Source organism: Sminthopsis crassicaudata, chromosome 5, assembly GCF_048593235.1.
Source record: "Sminthopsis crassicaudata isolate SCR6 chromosome 5, ASM4859323v1, whole genome shotgun sequence".
Lineage (NCBI taxonomy): Eukaryota > Metazoa > Chordata > Mammalia > Dasyuromorphia > Dasyuridae > Sminthopsis > Sminthopsis crassicaudata.
In genome coordinates, this window is record NC_133621.1 from 116802238 (window position 1) to 116825423 (window position 23186).

The 23186-nt window shown below is 33.3% G+C and overlaps 1 protein-coding gene across 3 annotated transcripts in view; it reads left to right on the plus strand.

Annotated features, from left to right (window-relative positions):
• The window catches only part of GRM8 (glutamate metabotropic receptor 8), a 953266-nt gene extending 931416 nt beyond the window's left edge, over positions 1-21850 (plus strand). For 2 of the 3 annotated variants that reach the window (XM_074268051.1, XM_074268050.1), the window contains exons 10-11: positions 13391-13692; positions 21259-21850. In XM_074268051.1, coding sequence (XP_074124152.1) covers positions 13391-13687 — 297 coding nt within the window. In that variant the 3' untranslated portion in view covers positions 13688-13692; positions 21259-21850. The remainder of the gene's footprint in view (positions 1-13390; positions 13693-21258) is intronic. The other variant, XM_074268052.1, reaches the window with a different exon arrangement.
• The last annotated feature ends 1336 nt before the right edge of the window (positions 21851-23186 follow it).

Here is a 23186-nt window from a genome sequence, read left to right on the forward strand (position 1 = left end):
AAAGAAAAGTCAGGAATTATATGAGAAAAATTACAAAACACTTGCCACAAAAATAAAATCAGATTTAAATAATTGGAAAGACATTCAGTGCTCTTGGATAGGCCGAGCGAATATAATAAAGATGACAATACTCCCCAAACTAATCTATTTATTTAGTGCTATACCAATCAGACTCCCAAGAAACTATTTTAATGACCTAGAAAAAATAACAACAAAATTCATATGGAAGAATAAAAGGTCGAGAATTGCAAGGGAACTAATGAAAAAAATCTCAGAGGAAGGTGGTCTAAGTGTACCTGATCTAAAGCTATATTATATAGCAGCAGTCACCAAAACCATTTGGTATTGGCTAAGAAATAGACCGGTAGATCAGTGGAACAGATTAGATACAAAGGACAAAAAAGGATACAGCAACCTAATCTTTGACAAACCCAAAGATACCAACATTAGGGATAAAAATTCATTATTCGGAAAAAACTGTTGGGAAAACTGGAAATTAGTATGGCAGAAATTAGATATGGATCCACACTTAACACCATATACCAAGATAAGATCAAAATGGGTCCATGATTTAGGCATAAAGAGGGAGATAATAAATAGATTAGAGGAACAGAGGATAATCTACCTCTCAGACTTGTTTTTTATTTTTTTATTTTTTTTTTTTATTTTTTTTTTATTATATATATATATATATATTTTATAATATTATCCCTTGTATTCATTTTTCCAATTTACCCCCCCTCCCTCTATTCCCTCCCCCCGACGACAGGCAATACCATACATTTTACATGTGTTACAATATAGTCTAGGTACAATACATGTGTGCGAATATCACTTTCTTGTTGCACAATAAACATTAGAATCCGAAGGTACATGCAACCTGGGCAGACAGATATTAGTGCTAACAATTTTCATTCCCCTCCCAGTGTTTCTTCTCTGGGTGCAGCTACCTCTGTCCATCATTGATCAACTGGAAGTGAGTTGGATCTTCTTTATGTTGAAGATTTCCACTTCCATCAGAATACATCCTCATACAGCATTGTTGTTGAAGTGTACAGTGATCTTCTGGTTCTGCTCATTTCACTCAGCATCAGTTGATTTAAGTCTCTCCAGGCCTCTCTATATTCCTCCTGCTGGTCATTTCTTACCGAGCAATAATATTCCATAACCTTCATATACCACAATTTACCCAACCATTCTCCAACTGATGGACATCCATTCATCCTCCAGTTTCTAGCTACAACAAAAAGAGCTGCCACAAACATTTTGGCACATATATGTCTCTTTCCGCTCTTTAGTATTTCTTTGGGATATAATCCCAGTAGTAGCGCTGCTGGGTCAAAGGGTATGCACAGTTTGATAACTTTTTGGGCATAATTCCAGATTGCTCTCCAGAATGGCTGGATTCTTTCACAACTCCACCAGCAATGTATTAGTGTCCCAGTTTTCCCACATCCCCTCCAACATTTGTCATTATTTGTTCCTGTCATCTTAGCCAATCTGACAGGTGTGTAGTGGTATCTCAGAGTGGTCTTAATTTGCATTTCTCTGATCAGTAGTGATTTGGAACACTCTTTCATGTGAGTGGATATAGTTTCAATTTCTTCCTCTGAGAATTGTCTGTTCATATCCTTTGACCATTTATCAATTGGAGAATGGTTCGGTTTCTTATAAATTTGGGTCAGTTCTCTATATATTTTGGAAATGAGACCTTTGTCAGAACCTTTGTTTTTAAAAATATTTTCCCAATTTGTTACTTCCCTTCTAATCTTGTTTGCATTAGATTATTTGTACAGAAACTTTTTAGTTTGATGTAATCAAAATCTTCTATTTTGTGATCAATAATGATCTCTAGTTCTCCTCTGGTCATAAATTCCTTCCTCCTCCACAAGTCTGAGAGGTAGATTATCCTCTGTTCCTCTAATCTATTTATTATCTCCCTCTTTATGCCTAAATCATGGAGGAGGAAGGAATTTATGACCAGAGGAGAACTAGAGATCATTATTGATCACAAAATAGAAGATTTTGATTACAAAACTAAAAAGTTTCTGTACAAATAATACTAATGCAAACAAGATTAGAAGGGAAGTAACAAATTGGGAAAATATTTTTAAAAACAAAGGTTCCGACAAAGGTCTCATTTCCAAAATATATAGAGAACTGACCCTAATTTATAAGAAACCGAACCATTCTCCAATTGATAAATGGTCAAAGGATATGAACAGACAATTCTCAGAGGAAGAAATTGAAACTATATCCACTCACATGAAAGAGTGTTCCAAATCACTACTGATCAGAGAAATGCAAATTAAGACCACTCTGAGATACCACTACACACCTGTCAGATTGGCTAAGATGACAGGAACAAATAATGATAAATGTTGGAGGGGATGTGGGGAAACTGGGACACTAATACATTGCTGGTGGAGTTGTGAAAGAATCCAGCCATTCTGGAGAGCAATCTGGAATTATGCCCAAAAAGTTATCAAACTGTGCATACCCTTTGACCCAGCAGCGCTACTACTGGGATTATATCCCAAAGAAATACTAAAGAGCAGAAAGAGACATATATGTGCCAAAATGTTTGTGGCAGCTCTTTTTGTTGTAGCTAGAAACTGGAAGATGAATGGATGTCCATCAGTTGGAGAATGGTTGGGTAAATTGTGGTATATGAAGGTTATGGAATATTATTGCTCTGTAAGAAATGACCAGCAGGAGGAATACAGAGAGGCTTGGAGAGACTTAAATCAACTGATGCTGAGTGAAATGAGCAGAACCAGAAGATCACTGTACACTTCAACAACAATACTGTATGAGGATGTATTCTGATGGAAGTGGAAATCTTCAACATAAAGAAGATCCAACTCACTTCCAGTTGATCAATGATGGACAGAGGTAGCTACACCCAGAGAAGAAACACTGGGAAGTGAATGTAAATTGTTAGCAATAATATCTGTCTGCCCAGGTTACATGTACCTTCGGATTCTAATGTTTATTGTGCAACAAGAAAATGATATTCACACACATGTATTGTACCTAGACTATATTGTAACACATGTAAAATGTATGGGATTGCCTGTCATCTGGGGGAGGGAATAGAGGGAGGGGGGGATAATTTGGAAAAATGAATACAAGGGATAATATTATAAAAATATATATATAATAAAAAATTAAAAAAAAAATGCTGGGCCCAGAGTTTGGAACACTTTTCTTCCTGAGTTCAAATTTGTTCTCAGATATTTATTAGCTATATAACTCTGGGCAAGTTACTTTCCCTTGTTTGTCTCTATTTCCTCATTGTTAAAAATGAACTGGAGAAGGAAATGGCAAGCCATTCTAGTATATTTGCCAAGCAAACCCCAACTGGGATCACAAAGAATCAGAAAATAACTGAAAATGACTGAACAACAACAAAAAACTTTTTATTTGAAACAATGGAGATATCTTTAATATGGCAGGGCTGGTGAAACAATACTCAGAAATTATTGTGATATATAAACTAGAATCAATGAAACATTTAAATGAAAAGAAACAAATTGGTTGAACTAGAATGATGTAAAACAAGAAAAAAGAAATAGTGTGGTATTCTGCTAAAGAGGGAATAGTTAGTAGGGAAAAAAGGTGGTATACAGAATTCCCCTTTTTAGACATGAAGTAACATCACTGGCTAAAGACCATTAGATTTTGGGTTGGAATGGCTTCAGGATACAAGGTGATTGCAGTGAAGTCTTTTTATCTTTGAGAAAAACATACATCAGAAGTTTATAAGAAGAGGACCACCAGATCCATTAAATAGGGAGGATTAGATGACTGATGGTCATAGTATCTACATGGGTCCAAAATATTTACCATATATAAAAATAATAAAACTGATTTTATTTTAACATTATATTATGATAATTCTAAGCTATCAGATTTCTTTCTTCAGAATCCTTTATAGATAAATTGTCCACATTCAGAAAAGAAAAAGTGTGATGGGGCAAAATAGAGCTGATGGAAGGATGCCAGTAAAGAATAAAACATCAAATAAGATAGCAATGAAGTAACTGACAGAAAAGTATAGAAAAGTATAGAAAAATTTTCAGGACCACTGTTTGCTAAATAAATATTTGATTATCTTTCTATGAATGTGCTCAATAAGGTCATTGAAAATTAATGATCACGTTTTATTTAGTATTAGTGTGGATTTAACTTCTGCCTCATTTATATCTCATCTGTTTTTAATAACAAAGGAAAGATATTGTCAGTCTTATTATGCAGTTTTTTAAATGTTTAATTATTAACTCTAGCTAGGATATCTCTTATTGCCCTTCATCAAAAAAAATTCTTAGAGACTCCTTTAAGTTCTTATTCTTGGCCAAACAAGTAGTCAACAAATGTTTAAGGAATACCTGTTTGGTACAAACTTTTTCTTTGGCATTGATATGCACAAAAAGGAAATTAATCCACAGATCCTCAACTCATACAATTCAGCATAGTGAAGACTGAAATCTTCAGAACAGATTTATTGGATTTTATTTTGCACATTCAAAGAGGTTTCATTTATTTATTTATTTTTGCTGAGGCAATTGGGGTGAACTGATTTGCCTTGAGTCACACAGCTAGGAGGTATTGTGTCTTAGGCTACATTTGAACTTAGATCCTCCTGATTTCAGGGCTGGTATTTTATCCACTGTACCATTTAACTGCCCCCAGGTTTTATTACTCTCTCTCTCTCTCTATATCTATATATATATATATATGGTTAATGTCATAGGTCAACACAAATTTTGAGTCTTTAATCTTGACTGATGGTATCAACCAATAACATGATAAATTTATATTTGAATGTGTAAAATAATGTGCAATAAACCACTTCTGAATACCAGAAACATTTTGTTCTTTATCTTATTACTATTGCCCTATTATTTTTATCTTTCAAACTGGCCAATCTTCTGACAAGCATATACCAAGAAACACGTAAGAGACAAAGTGAGAGTAAGTGAATGGAAAAATATAATTCCATTACTATTGCATATCTGTAGTATATTGTAAGCTCTTTAATAGTGAGCATCATCCCTTTACTATCTTTGTAGTTTTCATGGTGGTTGGCATTCTATTTTCAATAAAATATTAATAATTTTTAAGTATATGAACAAATATTGAGTCAGTAATATTAATTTTTTATTCAAAAGACAGAAAATAATTCTCCACATCCATATTCTTCACTGCTAAAGCCCAATATCATAGTGGACATATACTTCAAATATGCACATAGGTCATAAACTTGAAGTATACATAGCTAGCCTTTCAAGGTGAAAGGAGAGAAATATGCAAGGATATTCCAGATAAACTGCTAAGTAAATGTGTCCCTCATTTCTGTTCAGGAGCGAGAAATATAAAATCATGCATAATTCAAACACAAATAAGCACATATATGCTATGCAGGACCACAGTGTCTATTGGTGATAGAATACAAGGGAAAGGGGGTAGATATAATACTTCTTTCTCTTTAGCATTGATGCTTTATTGTGATACAACAAGTGGGGCTAATGAAACATCTCTCCAGAAACCTTGGACAAGAACCTTAAATTCCTTGAACTTCAGTTTCATCAGTAAGGAGTTTAGATATATGACTCCTGAGGTCTTTTCCAGCTTTAGAGATAAGATGCTCTGATGTTAAGAATTATTTTCTTCCTCACTCCTTGAGATTATTAACCTTTTCTTGCATCATGAACCTTTTTGGAAACATGATAAAGCTTCTTAGGGTCATGATTTTAAGTTCATAAAACAAAATACATAAGATTACATAGAAATTGCTCTATCATATTGAATATAGTCTTCAAAAATATTTTAAGTACACTTAGACATCAGAAAATAAATTCATGATTTAACTGTCTGTGCCACAACTGAGCATGTGTGCTCAGTGCTGATATATTGCTACAATTGTTTAATCCTCAAAGAAGTCATGGAAGAATTATGGCTCCCATACTCATATCATATCACTTTCAGCTGGCAGATCAAAAATCTACTCCTTTGTTACTGAAGAGTTTTGATGAGGTTTGACTCTCCTCGATTCCTGGTCAGGGAACCAAATGATGAGGTTTGGCACAAGGCAGGGAGTTGGGGGAATCCCCTTTTGGTGGCACCAGGTCCTTCATAAATGAATTTATAAACCTGAAAAGTTAAACTGGCAAAAGAAGTTTATTATTAAAGATCTACCAGAAAAATCCTCTAGCAAAGAAAGTTTCTAGCAGAGAAATCTCGACAGAGAGGTGAATGAGTTCTTGTTAGGAAAATAGGAGAGGGAGTAATGCTGAAAGAGAATATCATTTTAGCATGCAGAGGATTGCAGCTATGCCAAGGGAAAAGAGAGGATCCTTGGTATGGCATGTTAGGTCCTCAGCCAGGAATTGGGTTGAAGGAAACTTGTTATATGGGCAGTTCTTGGTGGGGGCTGGGAGCAGTTTAAGTTGAAATCAAAATAAATAATCTTGGAATTGAATGAGAAGTCCTAAACTAATTTTCAACTTAACAGAGAATATAATTTGTAGTGAATGTTATCATTGGGGGTGGTGCTGGTCTTTCAGGATAACAGAATGAAGCTACTTATCCTGTTTCCCTCAGGCAGTTCTTTTACAGAGGCAAGAATTCAAGGAGACTACTCTTGAAGGAGTATCAGAGAGAGAGAGTTTTGGGGTCCCCCCTTCTTTCAGGGTTCTCACGTCATTTTGTTGTTTATACTTCATTCGCAACGAAGACAATGACATCAGGGAACCCTCCTAAGATATTTTGGAAGTTAAAGGATAGACATCTTCTTAAGGACCATGACTTAAACTCTGATTTTCATGGATTGGACACCAATAGGTCCCAGATCAAAGTTACTGGAAAAAAAACTTAGTTGACTGAGCAAAAATTTCAACATATTAAAAAATTGTATTTGCTCAGTAAGAAAAAGTGGTAAAGTAGGGTCTAGTATATCTGGGGAAGTATGTTTCCAGAAAAATCTTTCCTAAAAGAAAAAAAAATCAGGATCATCAGGTAGTAACAATATACCATGGATACCTCAAACCCATATCATATATTAGGGTGTTATTTGATTGTAAAAAAAAAAAAATGCTGATTTCCATTTCTCATGACTCAGTACTCCATTTCATCTTAAATAATAAATGGACCTCAAAGGCAGCAAACTTAATTCATGGGCTCCAGTGTCCACAGAATTGTAGTGAATCATTGAATTGTTGATTATGCTTATTTTCCAAGAGCAAGATTTTTCATATCACTTTTTCATTAATACTAAAAGTTGAACTCCTTGATAACTTGATAGAATTGAGGGGGGTGAAACTGTGTCCCCTTTGATCTGTAAAAGAAGGGAGATTCGTGGTTCCTGACTCCAAAAAGTTTGGAAAGAAGCATATTTTCCAGACAAACTTTTTCTAAGATAAGTGGCTTCATTCAACTGGAGATCTCGGGCAAATCACTCCCCATTGATTTTTTGGGTAGCTGGATCTTCAGGAATTTCATTCAATTGGAGATCTGGGTCTGATATTGAGTGGCTTGAAACTCCAAGGTAAGTATCTAGGCTTGGGGGCATTGGCTCTCTTTTCAACTGGGAGCCTTAAGCTCAGACTGTTATAAAAAGACAATTTAAAACTCATATCTTTACAAAAATCCAAAATAGTATGCTTTGCCAAAGGACCTCTCCTCTTGGAACAGCTGCCTACCAGGGACTCCTGCCTGCTGTGATGAGACCTTCTTCTCACTGATAACCTTTTGTTATTTCTCTACCAGGACTTTGCCACTTAGAAGTCTGACTTCCTAGCAAAGCTGACTTCTCAGTGCCAATAAAATCCCCTTTTGCTATTCAAAACTTTTTGGGTTTGTGAATTTTTTTCATGTTGGACTTGTACCTCTGACCAACGAGGGGATTCTCACATCAATTCTCTACCACTAGAACAGTATCAGTACCAGGTTTCTATCTTTGTAGATAATTCCTGGAATTTTTAAACTTGTTATTGGTGTTTACGCTATTGCCACCATTTTGAGCTCATTATGAAAATATTAAGGAACATTTAAAAAGAACTGTCTTATACCTTGTAAGTAGCATCTTAAAATTAGATCTTTAGTACTTAAAATAAGTTCTTTCATCCTAAGGTATGATATTTCATGAAGAATGTGGTGCATGAGATAATGCACATTAAATCTACTTTGTTATAACTCTAATTTTCTTGTTTATTGAATCTTTAATTGAACTAGTTTGCTGAAAGGATAGGCTGCAGTAATACATTTGCTGGGGAAATTGGCATTCTAGAATCTTAGCAATGTATCTTCTATATTGTATAGAAATTATATCATACAAGAAAAGAACACTCTCAAGTAACTTTATGAGAAAGGTACAATTATCAGAGTGGTTGAATGGATATATAACAACAAAAATGCAAATTGAAAAGTTGAAAGAAATAAATTCATTAACCTTTTTTCTACATAACATCAAAATGCAATTTGCCATTTAAAATACATAATTGAGTCTACATTGTGTCTATGCTTTTTGCTAAGGTGTTTGAATAAAACATAGACCATTATTTCCCAAACTAAGGCTTAGTGGGACATTTTCTGATTTTTCCATTCAGAGAAGATAGACTGAAAATTAGATGGAACCATAGAATTTATTTATCTCAACCTCTTCCTTTTATTTGAAGGTCCAATAAGTTAAGGTTCTTCTTGCCTGAGATAAAATTCAGCCTTTTAAACCCCAGTAAGGTATTATTCCATGGTCCTTAGCTCTGCTATAACTCTGTGTGTACGTAAAGTATTATTTTCATCATCATAAAATATCATCATCATCATCATCATTATCATAGTAATTTAGTGATTTAGACCAAGTTCCAGAGACAAATATTCAAACATAGGTCTTCTGAATTTCCAGAACATCTATTCTGTACTTGTTTGCCTTTTTGAATCTTATCTGTTAAAGATTTTTAATATAGAATCCTAAATCACTGATATATCTTTGCAGGCACATTTATAGTAATATTTTGACTTCGAATAGATGATACAATTCACATAGGCCTAGGAAGAAATTGGCTATATATCCCCATATATTTGTGCCCCTTTAGCTATTTTTTAATTAGATATATAACATTTTCTCCTAGAGTTCAGAATAACTATTAACCTTAATGAACCAGCTATAAACAATTACCAGTAACCATTTACATGCCTGCTTTGTGCCAGGCCTTATGCTAAGTTTTAGGGATACAAAGATCAGCCAAAAACAAGTTCTACTCTCATGAACCTTACAGGAGAGAATATTGAGTACATATGAGATACATACATTTATGTGGAAAGTAATCTCAGAAGTGAAGTTGCTAATATATGGAAGTACCAGGAACTGAATAGAGTGATATTTTATTTTATTTTATTTTATTTTTTTCTGAGGCTGGGGTTAAGTGACTTGCCCAGGGTCACAGAGCTAGGAAGTATTAAGTTTCTGAGACCAAATTTGAACTCGGGTCCTTTTGAATTCAAGGCTGGTGCTCTATCCACTGCCCCACCTAGCTGCCCCCCGTGACATTTTATCTGAGATCTGAAAGAAACTGTGGGAACAAAGAGATAATGGTAAGAAGTAGTAAAAAGAACAAAGAAAGAATAAGAACAACTTTTCTTTCTTTCTTCTTTTTTTTTTTTTCTTTTGATGAGGCAGTAAGGGTTAAGTGACTTGCCCAGGGTCACACAGCCAGGAAGTATTAAGTGTCTGATGCCAAATTTGAACACAGGTCCTCCTGATTTCAGGGCTGGTGCTCTATCCACTGCACCATCTAGCTGCCCGAGAACAACCTTTTCTTAAGGTAAAGCTTTAAGAAAATCATTTCTTTTGCTATATAGTGGATTATACTGGGGAGAAATTTGAGACAGAGATTAGTGAGAAGGCTGTTTTAATAGTTTAAGCAAGAGATGATGAAGGGCTGATTTGTAGTATTAGATTGTGTAATTGAGGGATCTTAGGAACATAGAAACAACAATATTAGAGAATTTATTGGATATCTGTAGTGAGTGAGAAGAATCAAGGATAACACTAAGATTGGAACCAAGGTAAACAAGGTAACTGATGCCTCAAACACTAATGGGAGAGATTTAGTAGGGAAAGGTAACTGTTTTATTTTGTATCATGTTAGATTTGAGAAGCTTATGAAACAGAAACTGGAGGAGTCAGGAGGTAGTTGGGATGGAGCTCAGTAGATTGTTTATGACTGGATATAAAGATCTGGGACTCATCTGCAGATAATATTATAGCTGAACACATGGGATATAATAATTAACAAATGAGAAAGTTTATAGATAAAAGAACACCCAAGGCATTGTCTTTATACCAATTCCTGGATGTGACATGACTCTGAAGAGCCAGCAAAGGAGACTGAAAAGGAACATCTTCTATGTTTGGAATTCTGTACTCATTTCTGAAGGAGGATTCAATACCAAAAACATGATTCTTGAACTTATTGATTTTATAATCAAATCTGAGACAGAAAATCTTCATATTAGAACTATAACTAGGAGGAATAACAATAAAATGAATGCAAAAATACACTTCTTCCTTTTAGAATCCTTTATTTCTTTAAAAATTCAAATCAGTATCTTCTATATGAAGTTTTTAAAAAATTCCTTTCTCAAGGATTCCACTGTTGCTACCTCCTCTGACAAAATTGCCCATTATTAAATTTTGTTTATATTTATATTCATATATGTTGACTCCCCAGATGTGAGCATCTTGAAGTCAGGAATTATTTTCTTTTTGTCTCATGCATCTCTAATCTCTTGTCTGAAGGATGGGTCAAGAATATTCAAACAGAAAACAAAGGCATGCAATAGAAAATTGAGTTCTGTACTCAGGAAATTTTTAAAAAATCAACTTATCAAAAGTAAATAGTTCTTAGGGGAATAGAAGAAGTGTATTTTGGAGCCAGGTTTTAGACTGAATAAAGCTTAAAATAGGATTATCTTTCCCAAGGGCATTTTTATTTTAATATGAGTCAAAACCATTAAACTCAAGTGAAGACAGTGCTTATGGTTAAATTTCAGACATCAGTGAACAGGGGTGGAATACTCTTACACCCAACTACCCATTAAGAAACACATACACAAACACACACATGTTTCCTAATACTTTAAAAGTGACAAAAGTAGGTAATTGTCTACTTCACATATTCACAAAGGGTGCCTTTTCCTAAGGGGGCACTTTAGCAAATGACTGCTTTGAGTTGAGATAATTAATATAATAACTTCCTTCTCTCAAAGATATTGAACATTTAATTCTCCAAGTTCAATTCCAGGAAACCTTTCATGAAAAATACCACAAATGAATATATGGGATAGAGAAAAAGAGAGAGAGAGAGAAGTGTGTATGTGCATATTTTTTTTGTGTATATATATATATATATATATATATATATATATACATATATACACATACACATATCTGTGTGTATATATGCATATATACATATATGTGGATGCTTATATTATTTATAGGGTAGAGAGTTTAATATCATTGGGGGAGGGCCTTTTTTTTTAACATGATGATTTGTACATAGTAAATGATTGCTAATTACTTGTTGACTGAAAATGGTGTGTGCTATCTGAATAAAAGTCCGTGTAATAGCATCCTAGTCAGAAGATCTTGTGCATTTCCTTTGCAAGAACCCAAAACTTGTCCTTTTTATTCAATTCAACAGATTTTTTTTTTTTTGGTTCACAGGATAGTATATAAGACACTGGGAATATACAGTTAAAAAAAACAAACAAAAGCAAAATTGGGTAGTCCTTATTTTCAATGAGAGCATTACAATATTATTGGATTTAATCTAAAAAATGAAAACAAAAACTTTTAAAGTACTTACCCATTACAATGAGACAAAACTCTCCCAAAGAGACTTTCAAGAGTAAAATCCAGACATTTCCCCTCCCCATCCCCTGATTTTTTTTTTGTACATATCCCTCTGGAAGTACTATTTTAAGAAACAGTAAATGAGATCCATAACATATTGATTTTGACTCTAAACTACATGGGACAGGGCACATACTTTTGTCAAAGTTTATATTTCACTCATCATCTGACATAATGTGCTTAATGTGTATTTTTTGAAATGAATTTTAATTAGCATGCAATGCTAATTTTTTGAATGGAATCATTGGATTTAGAGTTAGAAGAGATCTAAGAGACCCTCTAGGGTAAATCTCTTACAATAAAACTGAGGACAAGTGAGATCAAGTTATTTGACTGAGGTGATGAAGGTAGTAGGTAAACTATTTTATAAACCTTACAGTGCTACATAAGGAGCTTTGGTGGAGGGGTGGTAATAATTGTCATAGCTAAGATTCAAATCCACATCAATAATCATATAGAAACATATAAGTAGATATCTATAGATCTATAGATGTCTATGGGTATAGATATAGTTCTAGAACTACCTAAATCTCTATATAATTATATGATGTGAGTTTGAATCTCAGCTACAATAATTATCACCTCTTCACCAAAACTCCTTATACATATTTTTATATCTATCCATCTATCTCTACATTTATGTTAACTATTTACATCTATTATATGTGTGTATGTAAACTTTCTTACCCTTAAAAAGTGAGAAAATTGAGGCTCAGAGAGCCTAAATGATTTTCTCAGAGTCTCATAGGTAATAAGTCACAGCTTTCTATTCTCTGAGTCATTTTATGGAATCATAGCTTTAGAAGACAGAAGTATCTTAGAAGTCAGCTAAGACTTAGAGAGGTTAAGTGACTTTCTCAAGGTATCACACATAGTACAAGGTAGAACTTAGATTTACCTCCAGATCTATCATCCAGCACCGTGAACCTCAGGATCATTAGAATATTGGTGACAAGAGTTGATTATTTGAAATATTTCATTTCGCCACAACTTGAAAGCTTTTTGTTTCTGTATTCAAAAGAGCGGTGAGGAAGGAGGATAGACAGCAAGGGAATCCTCTGGTGTCACATCTTTCTCATTGTAGATGCTCTGTCTTACAAAGAGGTTTGTTGGTCAAGCTACTTTTTTATTCCTTTTTTTTTAGAAGTTTGTTTATAATCCAAAAATGAAATAAGGTACAGAAGTTTAATTGTTTTTATAGAAACTTTGTCAAACAAACATTATTACTGCTTTTCTAACCCTCATTTTCAGGAAACAAGAAAAAAAAAAGGAGTACTTGACTATAATTAAGGAAAATTGAAGAGAGACAGACTCCTGATGAGCATGCAACAGAAGAATATAGCATAGTGTTTTCACCTTTAGTGGATATTGCTGTGCAGTATGCACTTGAGAAAACTGTAGTGTGATTTGCTTGTCTGCCAATAAAGCTTGCTAACATATCTTGTAATGTTCTTTTTTTTCTCCCCTCAGATGTACATCCAGACAACAACACTTACCGTCTCCATGAGTTTAAGTGCTTCGGTATCTCTGGGCATGCTCTACATGCCCAAGGTTTATATTATAATTTTTCACCCTGAACAGAATGTTCAGAAACGGAAGCGGAGCTTCAAGGCTGTGGTGACAGCTGCCACCATGCAAAGTAAACTGATCCAAAAGGGAAATGGTCGTCCAAATGGCGAAGTGAAAAGTGAGCTCTGTGAAAGTCTAGAAACCAACAGTAAGTCATCTGTAGACTTTCAGATGGTCAAGAGCGGGAGCACTTCCTAATAGATGTACGTTTCATGGCAATCCTGTTTCTTTCTCAAAATCCCCTGGGGATTCGGGACATGGGGTGGTGGAATGCAAATTTTATATGTCACATTTGGAGGGCAGTTAGTTTAGTGTGATGGAAGGCCTGAACTGGAAGGGAATTTAAAGATCATTTAGCCCATTCTTAACAAATAAGGAAAACAAAGTTCATAAAGATATAGTAACATATCCAAAGATACTTGATTATTTAAAAGTAGATTTAGGACTACAACCTGAATTTCCAATCCTCCAATCCAATACTCTTTGCTTTAGTTCAGCTAAATCCAAATGACTCTATGACTAGGGGATATTCTCCAGAGGCCTCTAAAGCTAGGAAGCATATACTTTCCTTTGTCATACACTTACCATATCTTACTATGCTTTTGCTAATTTGGACCACTGTAAAGCTTGAGATATATAAAAAAAAAAAAAAAAAAAAAAAAAAAAAAAAAAATCTTAAACCAATTAAATGTTTTATTGAAAACTTAATATTGAATACCAACACAACCATATATACTTTTAAATATTTTTTCTATCTAATTTCAATATATATAACTTTTTTTTCTTTTTTAACCATGTCAGTTACTATCCACTATTACCCCTATTTGACTCCCTCAACCAACAGTGGAATTACTTTCATAACAAATATGTATGATTAAAGGGGGCGGGGGAAGCATTTTAGAATCTCAAAAAAAAAAAAAAAAAAAAAAAAAAAAAAAAACCAAGAACATGCAGTTAGAGTCTTTTAAAGAATATTTCACAACTGTGCATAATCCCAACTATAGCTTTCACTTGTGTAGTATCCCATAGCCAATTTTAATTTAAAAAAATGATAAAATAATAAAAATAACCAGAATTTTTTTAGCTCTATTGACTTTAGTATTCAGTAAAAGGTTTTTGTTAACAGGACTTCTGGGGAATAATGATTGTTACCTGATCGATAATTTTGTTTAATGTAACTGTTCGTCCATGTTGCCCATAGTGGTCTCCTGTTTTGGGCTTTCTTTTTTGTTGTACCAAAGTTAAATTAAGTGACATGCTAGGATTAATTAATTGTTGTCAACATTTAAATCACCATAATAGAAAAGCTCTATAAGACAAAAAGGTAAATCTGTCTGCTATAGCCATCCCCACAACCCACTTACTTCCTCTGAAAGCCAGCTACTCAGTTCAGATAGCAAAAAGGACCAGCTACAACCCTGAATCTGATAGAATGTGTTTTAACTCCTCTATTGCAATTAATTTCTGCTTATGCTTTTGGGCTAATTAATTTGTATTCAAAAATATCAAAGTTGTTCATTTTTAGTAAAGCATGAAATGCTATACCTTCTGTTATTCTATACTCAATAAGTTAATATAAAGGAAATAACAATCATGTTCTTTGCCTCTAAGTAGTTTACAGTCTTGATAGGGAAATAAGTTTCTCTTAATTAAGATCAATTCTTATGGCAAATACTCTTGCATCTCTGACATTCTCTAAGTTATTTTGGATCCTTCTCTAGCTCTTTGACATAACAATGAGGAATGCACTTTCTTTAGCTAGCATAACCATCAAATATTTGTTAACCAAATCTGCTCATGTGATATTTGATAATGACAATATCATCCATTTATGGAGCCATTGGCAATTTGCAAAGCACTTCTGAGTCTCATTTTGATGCACACTTAAAGATAATGACCAATTCCTTAATCTGATTTCCTATTAAGGAACATAACTTATTTGTAACTATAATTTTACTAACTATTCTGATGTCTATTGTATTAGACCTCTCAGAATGAGAGGCCAATTTCTCTCTGTTTTCTCACTATATATAGACTAATATTACCAGAAAATTCAGTCAGCAAATGAATTTTACCCAGATTACCACAAAGAATTCTCTTAGTTTCAAATTGTAAGTAATGAGAGAGTTTTGAGGGGTGAGAGTTCAATGCTTGGGAGGAAGATGATTTTGTGTAGTAAGCAGCCACAATAAAAGAGTTCATTAGTCCCATGATTACAGGTGAACAATTTACCACTAATGGATCCATTTTGGTTCCTAGCTTCTTGTGTGACAATTTACTTCTGTTAGAGTTATTGGTGCTACATTCTTATGTCTTAGGAAAGAATCTGGTCTGGTGTTTTTATATCTTGAAAGCTTTAGTGTGGGAAGTTAAAGCTATTCGTAGGAAGCCAGTAAACCACATCTGGCAGGTTATTTTCTTTTGATTCCTGGTGCTTCTCTATATGACTCACTGGAGTCGATGATGGTGTCTTCCTTACAGTATCATTTCATAAAACTTCATAAAAAAAGCCTTAAGAATGAGAGTCAGACTAAGTTTCAGTGGATGTCAGCATCATCTCTCTCTACCTCCCCTATGAGATGCAGTAGAAAATGAAATATCAATTGTTATTTATTTTTCAAAAGCATAAATTACTCACTGAAGTGGAAAATTCCCATTATTATCTGAGGTAAATTCCCTTTGATGAAAACAAGCCTTATGGGTTTTATGATTTTCCTATTATTTTCTGGTTATATGGAAGGGAAATTATGCAGCATGAATGTGTTTGTTCATTTTCTTGGAAAGCTGGCAAATGCTGGACTTGGATGGAGGACAAGTGAGCAAATCTCTGGAAGAATCAATTTCTTACCTTCGGAAGGTGAATCAAAGATAGAAAAGGTGCACAAAATTAAAAAACAAATACTGTCTGAGGCATCTCTAAGTAACACACAAGTGATTAAAAAGTTCATTCACCTTCCAGTGAAACAATTGGCTTGGACATAAAAATTCCAGGCAATTTCTATTTAAAATGGGCAAGAGATAGCATAGTGAAACATTTGATCCTTTAAACACTTTAGGCAGGACCTTTCATCTATGAAGCAAAGAGGCTTTTCCTTCTATATAAAGAGAGGTTGACTATTTGTTGCCTGCATTTGGAAACCGATATTAGAAACAAAGTATCTTTGTGAATTTTTCCTGTGCTATCTTTATAGTTTTTCCCCCTTTCCTCTTTAAATTGACTTCATAAAACTTTTCCCCAAACATCAGATTTTCTGAAACTTCTATGTCATTAATATTCCAGAACTTTACTTTGCTTTTATACCAGTAATGTATCTTATGGATATGAAAATATAATTGATTATCTTGAATACCTTAGTGACTTTAAAGTATGTAGCTCCCTGTTGTGATAAAGTGAAGGAAATAATTTTCCACATAACCCTAAACACTCACAGTCAAATCTTAATAATATAATTTGTAATTATCCTTGCCCCTTTATTCATCTTCCTTTAGCTTCCTGATGTTTGCCAATTCACTGTCTGATGTGTTTCCATTTAAGAAATGTAGAGAGCTTTGCCTTTCCTTTCCCTTTTTCTTTCCTTTCTTTCCCTTTCTCTCTCCCTCCTGTCTGTCTCTATCTCTTTCTGTCTGGGTCTCTTTCTCTCTGTCTCTGTCTCTGCCTCTCCCATCTTTCTCAAGGGTAAACATATCTTACCTATTTGCAGTTCCTATGTGAGTTTTTAGAGAAGAGAAATGGAGAATAATCCTCTTTAGTAGATGATTTTTTTCTTCTCTATTATTTTTAAATTCTTTGAATTTAAATGATCCTATATTAGTACGAATGGCTAGAAGTTAATCATACTTAAATTCTCTCTTTTCCCCACCTCTACTCTTTAAAAATGACTTTAAGATCATGTAAACAATGCCCAGGCAAAGACCCCAAATATAATCCTTCTCAAGTCACAAAAAATACATTTAAGGAAATTGGAGGCAGGGAGGGAAAGTGTATTACTTGCTGAATTTGCAGTATTCTACCTGAGACAAGAAAAGGTCATATATGGTTTCATGGCCAGGGTCAGAGGGGAGGTAGAAACAAAGTTCTGTGTGTAGAAATTGTATTAACAGTGCTTAATTAACAAATGCAGTGTATGGCATTCCTGAAGCTATGTTCATGTATAATTCATGAAAACAGCTGCTTCTGGAAGTTGATTTGTTCTCTCTAGCTTGTGAACACAGTGTGGTGCACACAAGGAAATACATATTTGCTATACTCAAAAACTGATTTTCCTATTAGCATATGCATCTCCACTGTTGAAAATCTCCTTGATAGCTCATCCTTACAGATCTGCTACGTTTCTTCCCTGAAATGTGTAATGTAAAGTCTCAGTAGGCATAAAATATCTGTCATCTCCAAAGATGGTCCCACATTTATTGGTTATATTGGTAATCCTTGAAAAATTCCAGACTTTAAACTTTTCAAACCATCTTTTGCTCACTTGATTTATTTATTTGCCTTTTCTTTTCTGCAGAAACATTTTTGTACTAATTATTCAGTTCTCAATAAATTTTAGATTTTTTTCCCCTCTGCAAATCATGGGTACTAGGGGGAAAGAAAACTTTGATTGGATTATTCAGATTTATCTATGAAATAACAGAAACGTTTACCTAAAAATGTCCATCTAGTCTAATTTCATTTTACATATGTTGAAAAGGATACTTTAAATCATTAAGTATCATGACCAAGGTCCTGATTTTATGGTTTAGCATCCTTTCTATTGTATTTCACTCCTTCACCAATTTAAACTCCAAACCCTGGCTGATGTTAATCAAAAACTTGAAAAATCATGTTCCTAATCTTCAAAAGCTAGACTTGGAGTCAAAAAAACCTGGATTCATATTATGCCTCAGATACTTTAATATGTATGAACCTAGGCAGGTCATCTACCATTCCTCAGCCTTAATTTCTTATCTGTAAAATAATTACACTAGCATCTACCAGACATGGTTTTGGGGTAATATTTAAATAATATGACAAATGTAAAGTGATTGATAAATTTTAAAATACTATAGAAATGTTTGCAGAATCTGATTTTCAAATATGAAATATAAAATTTGTTAAATTAAAACAAAATTTAATCTACTTAAATTATTAATTAGTTATAAAATAATCAGTATCCTGTTTTGGGCTCTGGCTAAGACATTGACTAATAGCAGGAGTTAATGGAATAAATCTTTGGGCTTTAAGCTAAACTGGACTCTTATTTATCTCCTAAAGCAGCCCTAAGCCAACTTGATCTTCTTTAGATTTAGAGATGATTCCCTTTATGCTAGTAAAAGACCTTTCAGTTTCAATCTGGGCCAAAAGAACCTATATTTGCTTGTTTCAATACAGGTCTCACATGAATAGACCTTCAGAAAGCCTTTTATTAGTATAACTCCTCCTCCTACTACTCCTACTAAAACTACTATTATTATTTCTTACTATTCTTTACTTCAGCTGCTGCTGCTGCTGCTACTACTACTACTACTACTACCACTACCACCAGTATTACTACTAGCACTGATAAACTGCTACTACTACTACTAGTGAAATACCTATCATCTCCAAAGTTGGTTCCATATAACTTGGTTAGTTTGATAATCTTGAGAAAGCCCAGCATCTAAGAACTTTAACTATTACTAATTATTGTTACTATTAACTACTAGTGTTTAATACTGTGACTTATTATTGCTACTACAGACTATTACTTTTACTTCTGCTACCACCACTACCACTTCTACTGCTCTTACTATTCTTCCTGCCACTACTACTACCACTGTTGTTGCTATGACTAGACTACTATTAGCACTACTTCAACACAACTTTTTCAAATAGCCAACTTATATTTATAGTGAAAGAAAGGCCTCTTGGATAGAAAATAGATAAGTGACCTTTCTGAAATATTTTGTTTTAGGGCTCATAAGTAACATGATGATATATCTATATAATAATTAATATTACTGATGACATTATGCTATTGTATTATTATTATTAATAATAATCAATTTTCTCAGTATAGTAGATAGTTTTGCTCACTTATACCTTTAGAATTTTGTCTTTAGACTTTTTTTAATGTTCTCAAACTTAGCTCTCCCAGAATATTTGTTCTATTAGGAAATAGAAATTAAGGGATGAAACCAATAATAAAAGTTATTTCGTACCTTTCTTTCATTTCTTTGTTTTTGTGACTATTCATTCCCAAATTCTCCCAGGAAGATAAAATAACAAATCAGTTTGGATTTACTCCTTTGAATCTTATAAAACCAAAGGAAAGTTTTAGATTTTAATTTCTTGGAAAGTCAAATAAATACATGAAAAATTAAAAAGATATCCAAACATAAATATGAATTTGACATAGTACATCTTGCTGTTTTATCTATCTAGTTACCTTACAATAACATACTTAATATAATATAGTAATTAAACACTTTGTTTTTCTATCCTAATCTATATTTATTTTCTAAAGAAAACCATTTACATCCCTTTCAGTGAAAAATTAAGTATATTTTAATTTGAAATGTTAAAATAGTAATTTCATGTAATATCTCTATGTTGATAGATACTATGAGATATGTAACTTGAAAGTTAAAGCATTTCCTCATAATGGACATACTTATCCATTCATATTTAGTAACTTAATATGATTAAAATGAAAATTAGACAATGAATCATATTCTTTAAAATCCCACCAGTCATAATTAACTAACCAATCTCTCAGTAATTATATTACACTCAGAAACATAGGCCATGCAACTTAAGTATACAAAGATGCCTTGATTTTCAATTAAGGTAGTAGGTTGACTCAATATAATTGAGTTGTATAATGCCATATGGATGTGAGAGATGTTATCACTTTTTCTTTCTTTCTTTTATGCTGAGATAATTGGGGTTAAGTGACTTGCTCAGGGTCACACCGCCAGGAAGTGTTAAATGTCTAAGGCCAGATTTGAATTCAAGTCCTCCTGACTTCAGAACTGGTACTCTATCTACAACACTACCTAGCTATCCCATGTTATTAGTTTTTCATGAAGGCTATATGAAATTGTGCTTAAGTATGTATGCTATTACACAAGTGTTTAAAACTTTATGAAATGAAAAAAAAAATAAAACATCTCTGAGTAAAATTCAAGTCACCCATCATTGTTTTGTTAAGTGTCTACTATATGGGAAACACTATGTTAGATGCTGGAGATACAAACACAAAAAATGGAACGGTATCTGCCTTCATAAAGCTTATATGCTACTGGAGAATTATAATATTCAGTAATAAATAAATAAAAACTCTGCAAAAGAATTACCAAATAATTTGAGATTAGCTTAAAGAGCACATAGGGGATCATGAATGATCCTGTAGGAGTGTTTAATACCTGAATTTTAATAAGGTCACTTTGTTTAAATCCCTTCATTTCTTTCAACCTGCAAAAAAACCCCACAGATATTATTTCACTTTAAAATGGAGAGAGATATAATGGTGCAATATTTGAACAATGATATAAATATTATAGAAATATTTTAGAAAGAGTCACTTGGGCCTTTCATAAATATTTCTCTATTTTTAATCTTAATCTATTACAATTGCTCAAAAAGCATACATTATAATATTTGTGAGTCTCAGCATATATATTACATACCATAATGTTTTAAAATAAAGGCGGAAAACAAACAAGAAAAATAACAATACTAGTAAGTATTGTTGCTTATTTGGGTTCTGAAAATCAAACTAACCAAAAATGCTTTCAATTTGTCTTAATAGCTTCCTCCACCAAGACAACATATGTCAGCTACAGCAATCATGCAATCTGAAGAGAGAAATGAAATCAATCTGAAGAGAGAAATGAAATCAATCTGAAGAACTGCGGTATGTGATCTTAACAACGAATATGACACCACCAAAAACTCACTCTTGGAAATCTCTGTAGACTACAATCAATCAATAGTCAGTCTCTTAAAGAGCAAAAATTAATCATGAGCCAAAAGTATCGGTAATGGGGAGGAAAGAAATCTGTTTTAAAAAATACAACCAATGAGTTTAAAGCTCAAGAATTGCTTACTCATGAGAAGTTTTTTAAAAAAAATCACAAAAGGAAAACTAATGTTAGCTTGTGAAAAAAATGCTGTTGAAATAAACCATGTCTGATGTTATTCTTGTAAGTAATTTTTTGTGATTGTGAGAACTCCCATTCCTGTCCTACATTGTTCAACTTGTATAAGACAATGAGTCTGTTTCTTGTTAATGGCTGACTGGATTGAAGCCCTGGGTTGTGCTACAAATTAATGCAATGGTTGAAGCATGCACATTTTTATACAAATAATTTATTTCTAATAATAAAGGAATGTTTTGCAAATGTTGAGACTTGTTTCGTTGCAGTTTTAAAGGCAGGGGAACCCTTCTCTTTGCAACTGGCCCTATTCCCACTATTGTTTAACTCCTGCTATAAAAGGCCTGGTGTGTTCAAGGGTCCTTGAAGAATGTATTGTTGGTGTGTTGGTGTATGTGTGAATGAGAGAATTTGTATTTTATTACTATACCAAGAGAAGTTATTTGTATAAGAACTCGTGAATATTTCAAGATCCCCAAAGTAGTTTTTCATAGTTAATTTCATTTTTTTTTTAAATGAGAATTCAAGAAATAGCTCAAGGCAGAATGCTCAAGGTACTTATTCCAACCAATAAATAATGACTCAGAAACTTTTATTTTGAGAATATTTTTACTATTGTGATAATCTAATTCTGAACAAGGTTGAATTTTAGTGAAAATTCCCCTTTATCTAAGTGCAAAACACCTTTGTGTAATAGAATATATGAAAACTGAGCAGTACTGATTAACCATTTCCTATCTGAGAAAACAAAACCATTTGTTTTCATAGAAGCCTTACGGAAATCAATGAAGTAATGGGCCCTAACTGGTACATTATCCATGAACACAGAGTTACTTTATTTATTCCTCCAGAATGATTAAAGCAATCATGGTTCACATTGTATGTCAGTGCTTTCTAATTTTCCCAATGAAAACATGCATTGGTTCATAGAACAGCACCATTAGAAAGAGAAAACATGGAAGCAAAGTAAATATTTGTCATGCTAATAAAGCATACCAAGCCAGTTAAAAGAAGACTGCTAGAGGTTTTCAACTCTGTTACCATTTCTGTCTTGGGCTTCTCTATTCCATAATGTTTCAACCATCCATCAAGTCAATGGGTCTCCACAATCATTTTGTAAGTAATTGTTCTCTCTGCTGAATTAGCTTGGATGGCTCATTGGTCTTCTTATAGTTATAAAGAGTTATCTGTGCAACATTTCCTCAACCCAGATATTAGAAACAATGCTGTTACTTTATTTAATGCTCTAAACTTAAAGTAGTCAAAGCTTAAATTCAGACAGTATCATTTTCTCAATCCCTTGACTGCCAGAAGGATCACCTGCCTTGAAATTAGCTTTTATTGACAATTACTTTTTACCTGGGAACATACATACCTGTTTCTATCCTGTTTGTAAACCAAAGATTTAAAAGATTCCCTTTCAAATTTTGAATAATTAGTTGAGCATACTAAACTGACAGGGTAGACCAAAAAAAAAAAAAAAAAAAAAAAGTAAACCCACTCATATTTTAACATATCTATGTGTAGTATTCATGTCCTCAGAATCAAACACTGGCTAATATCTTTAAAAAATAAGCAAAAA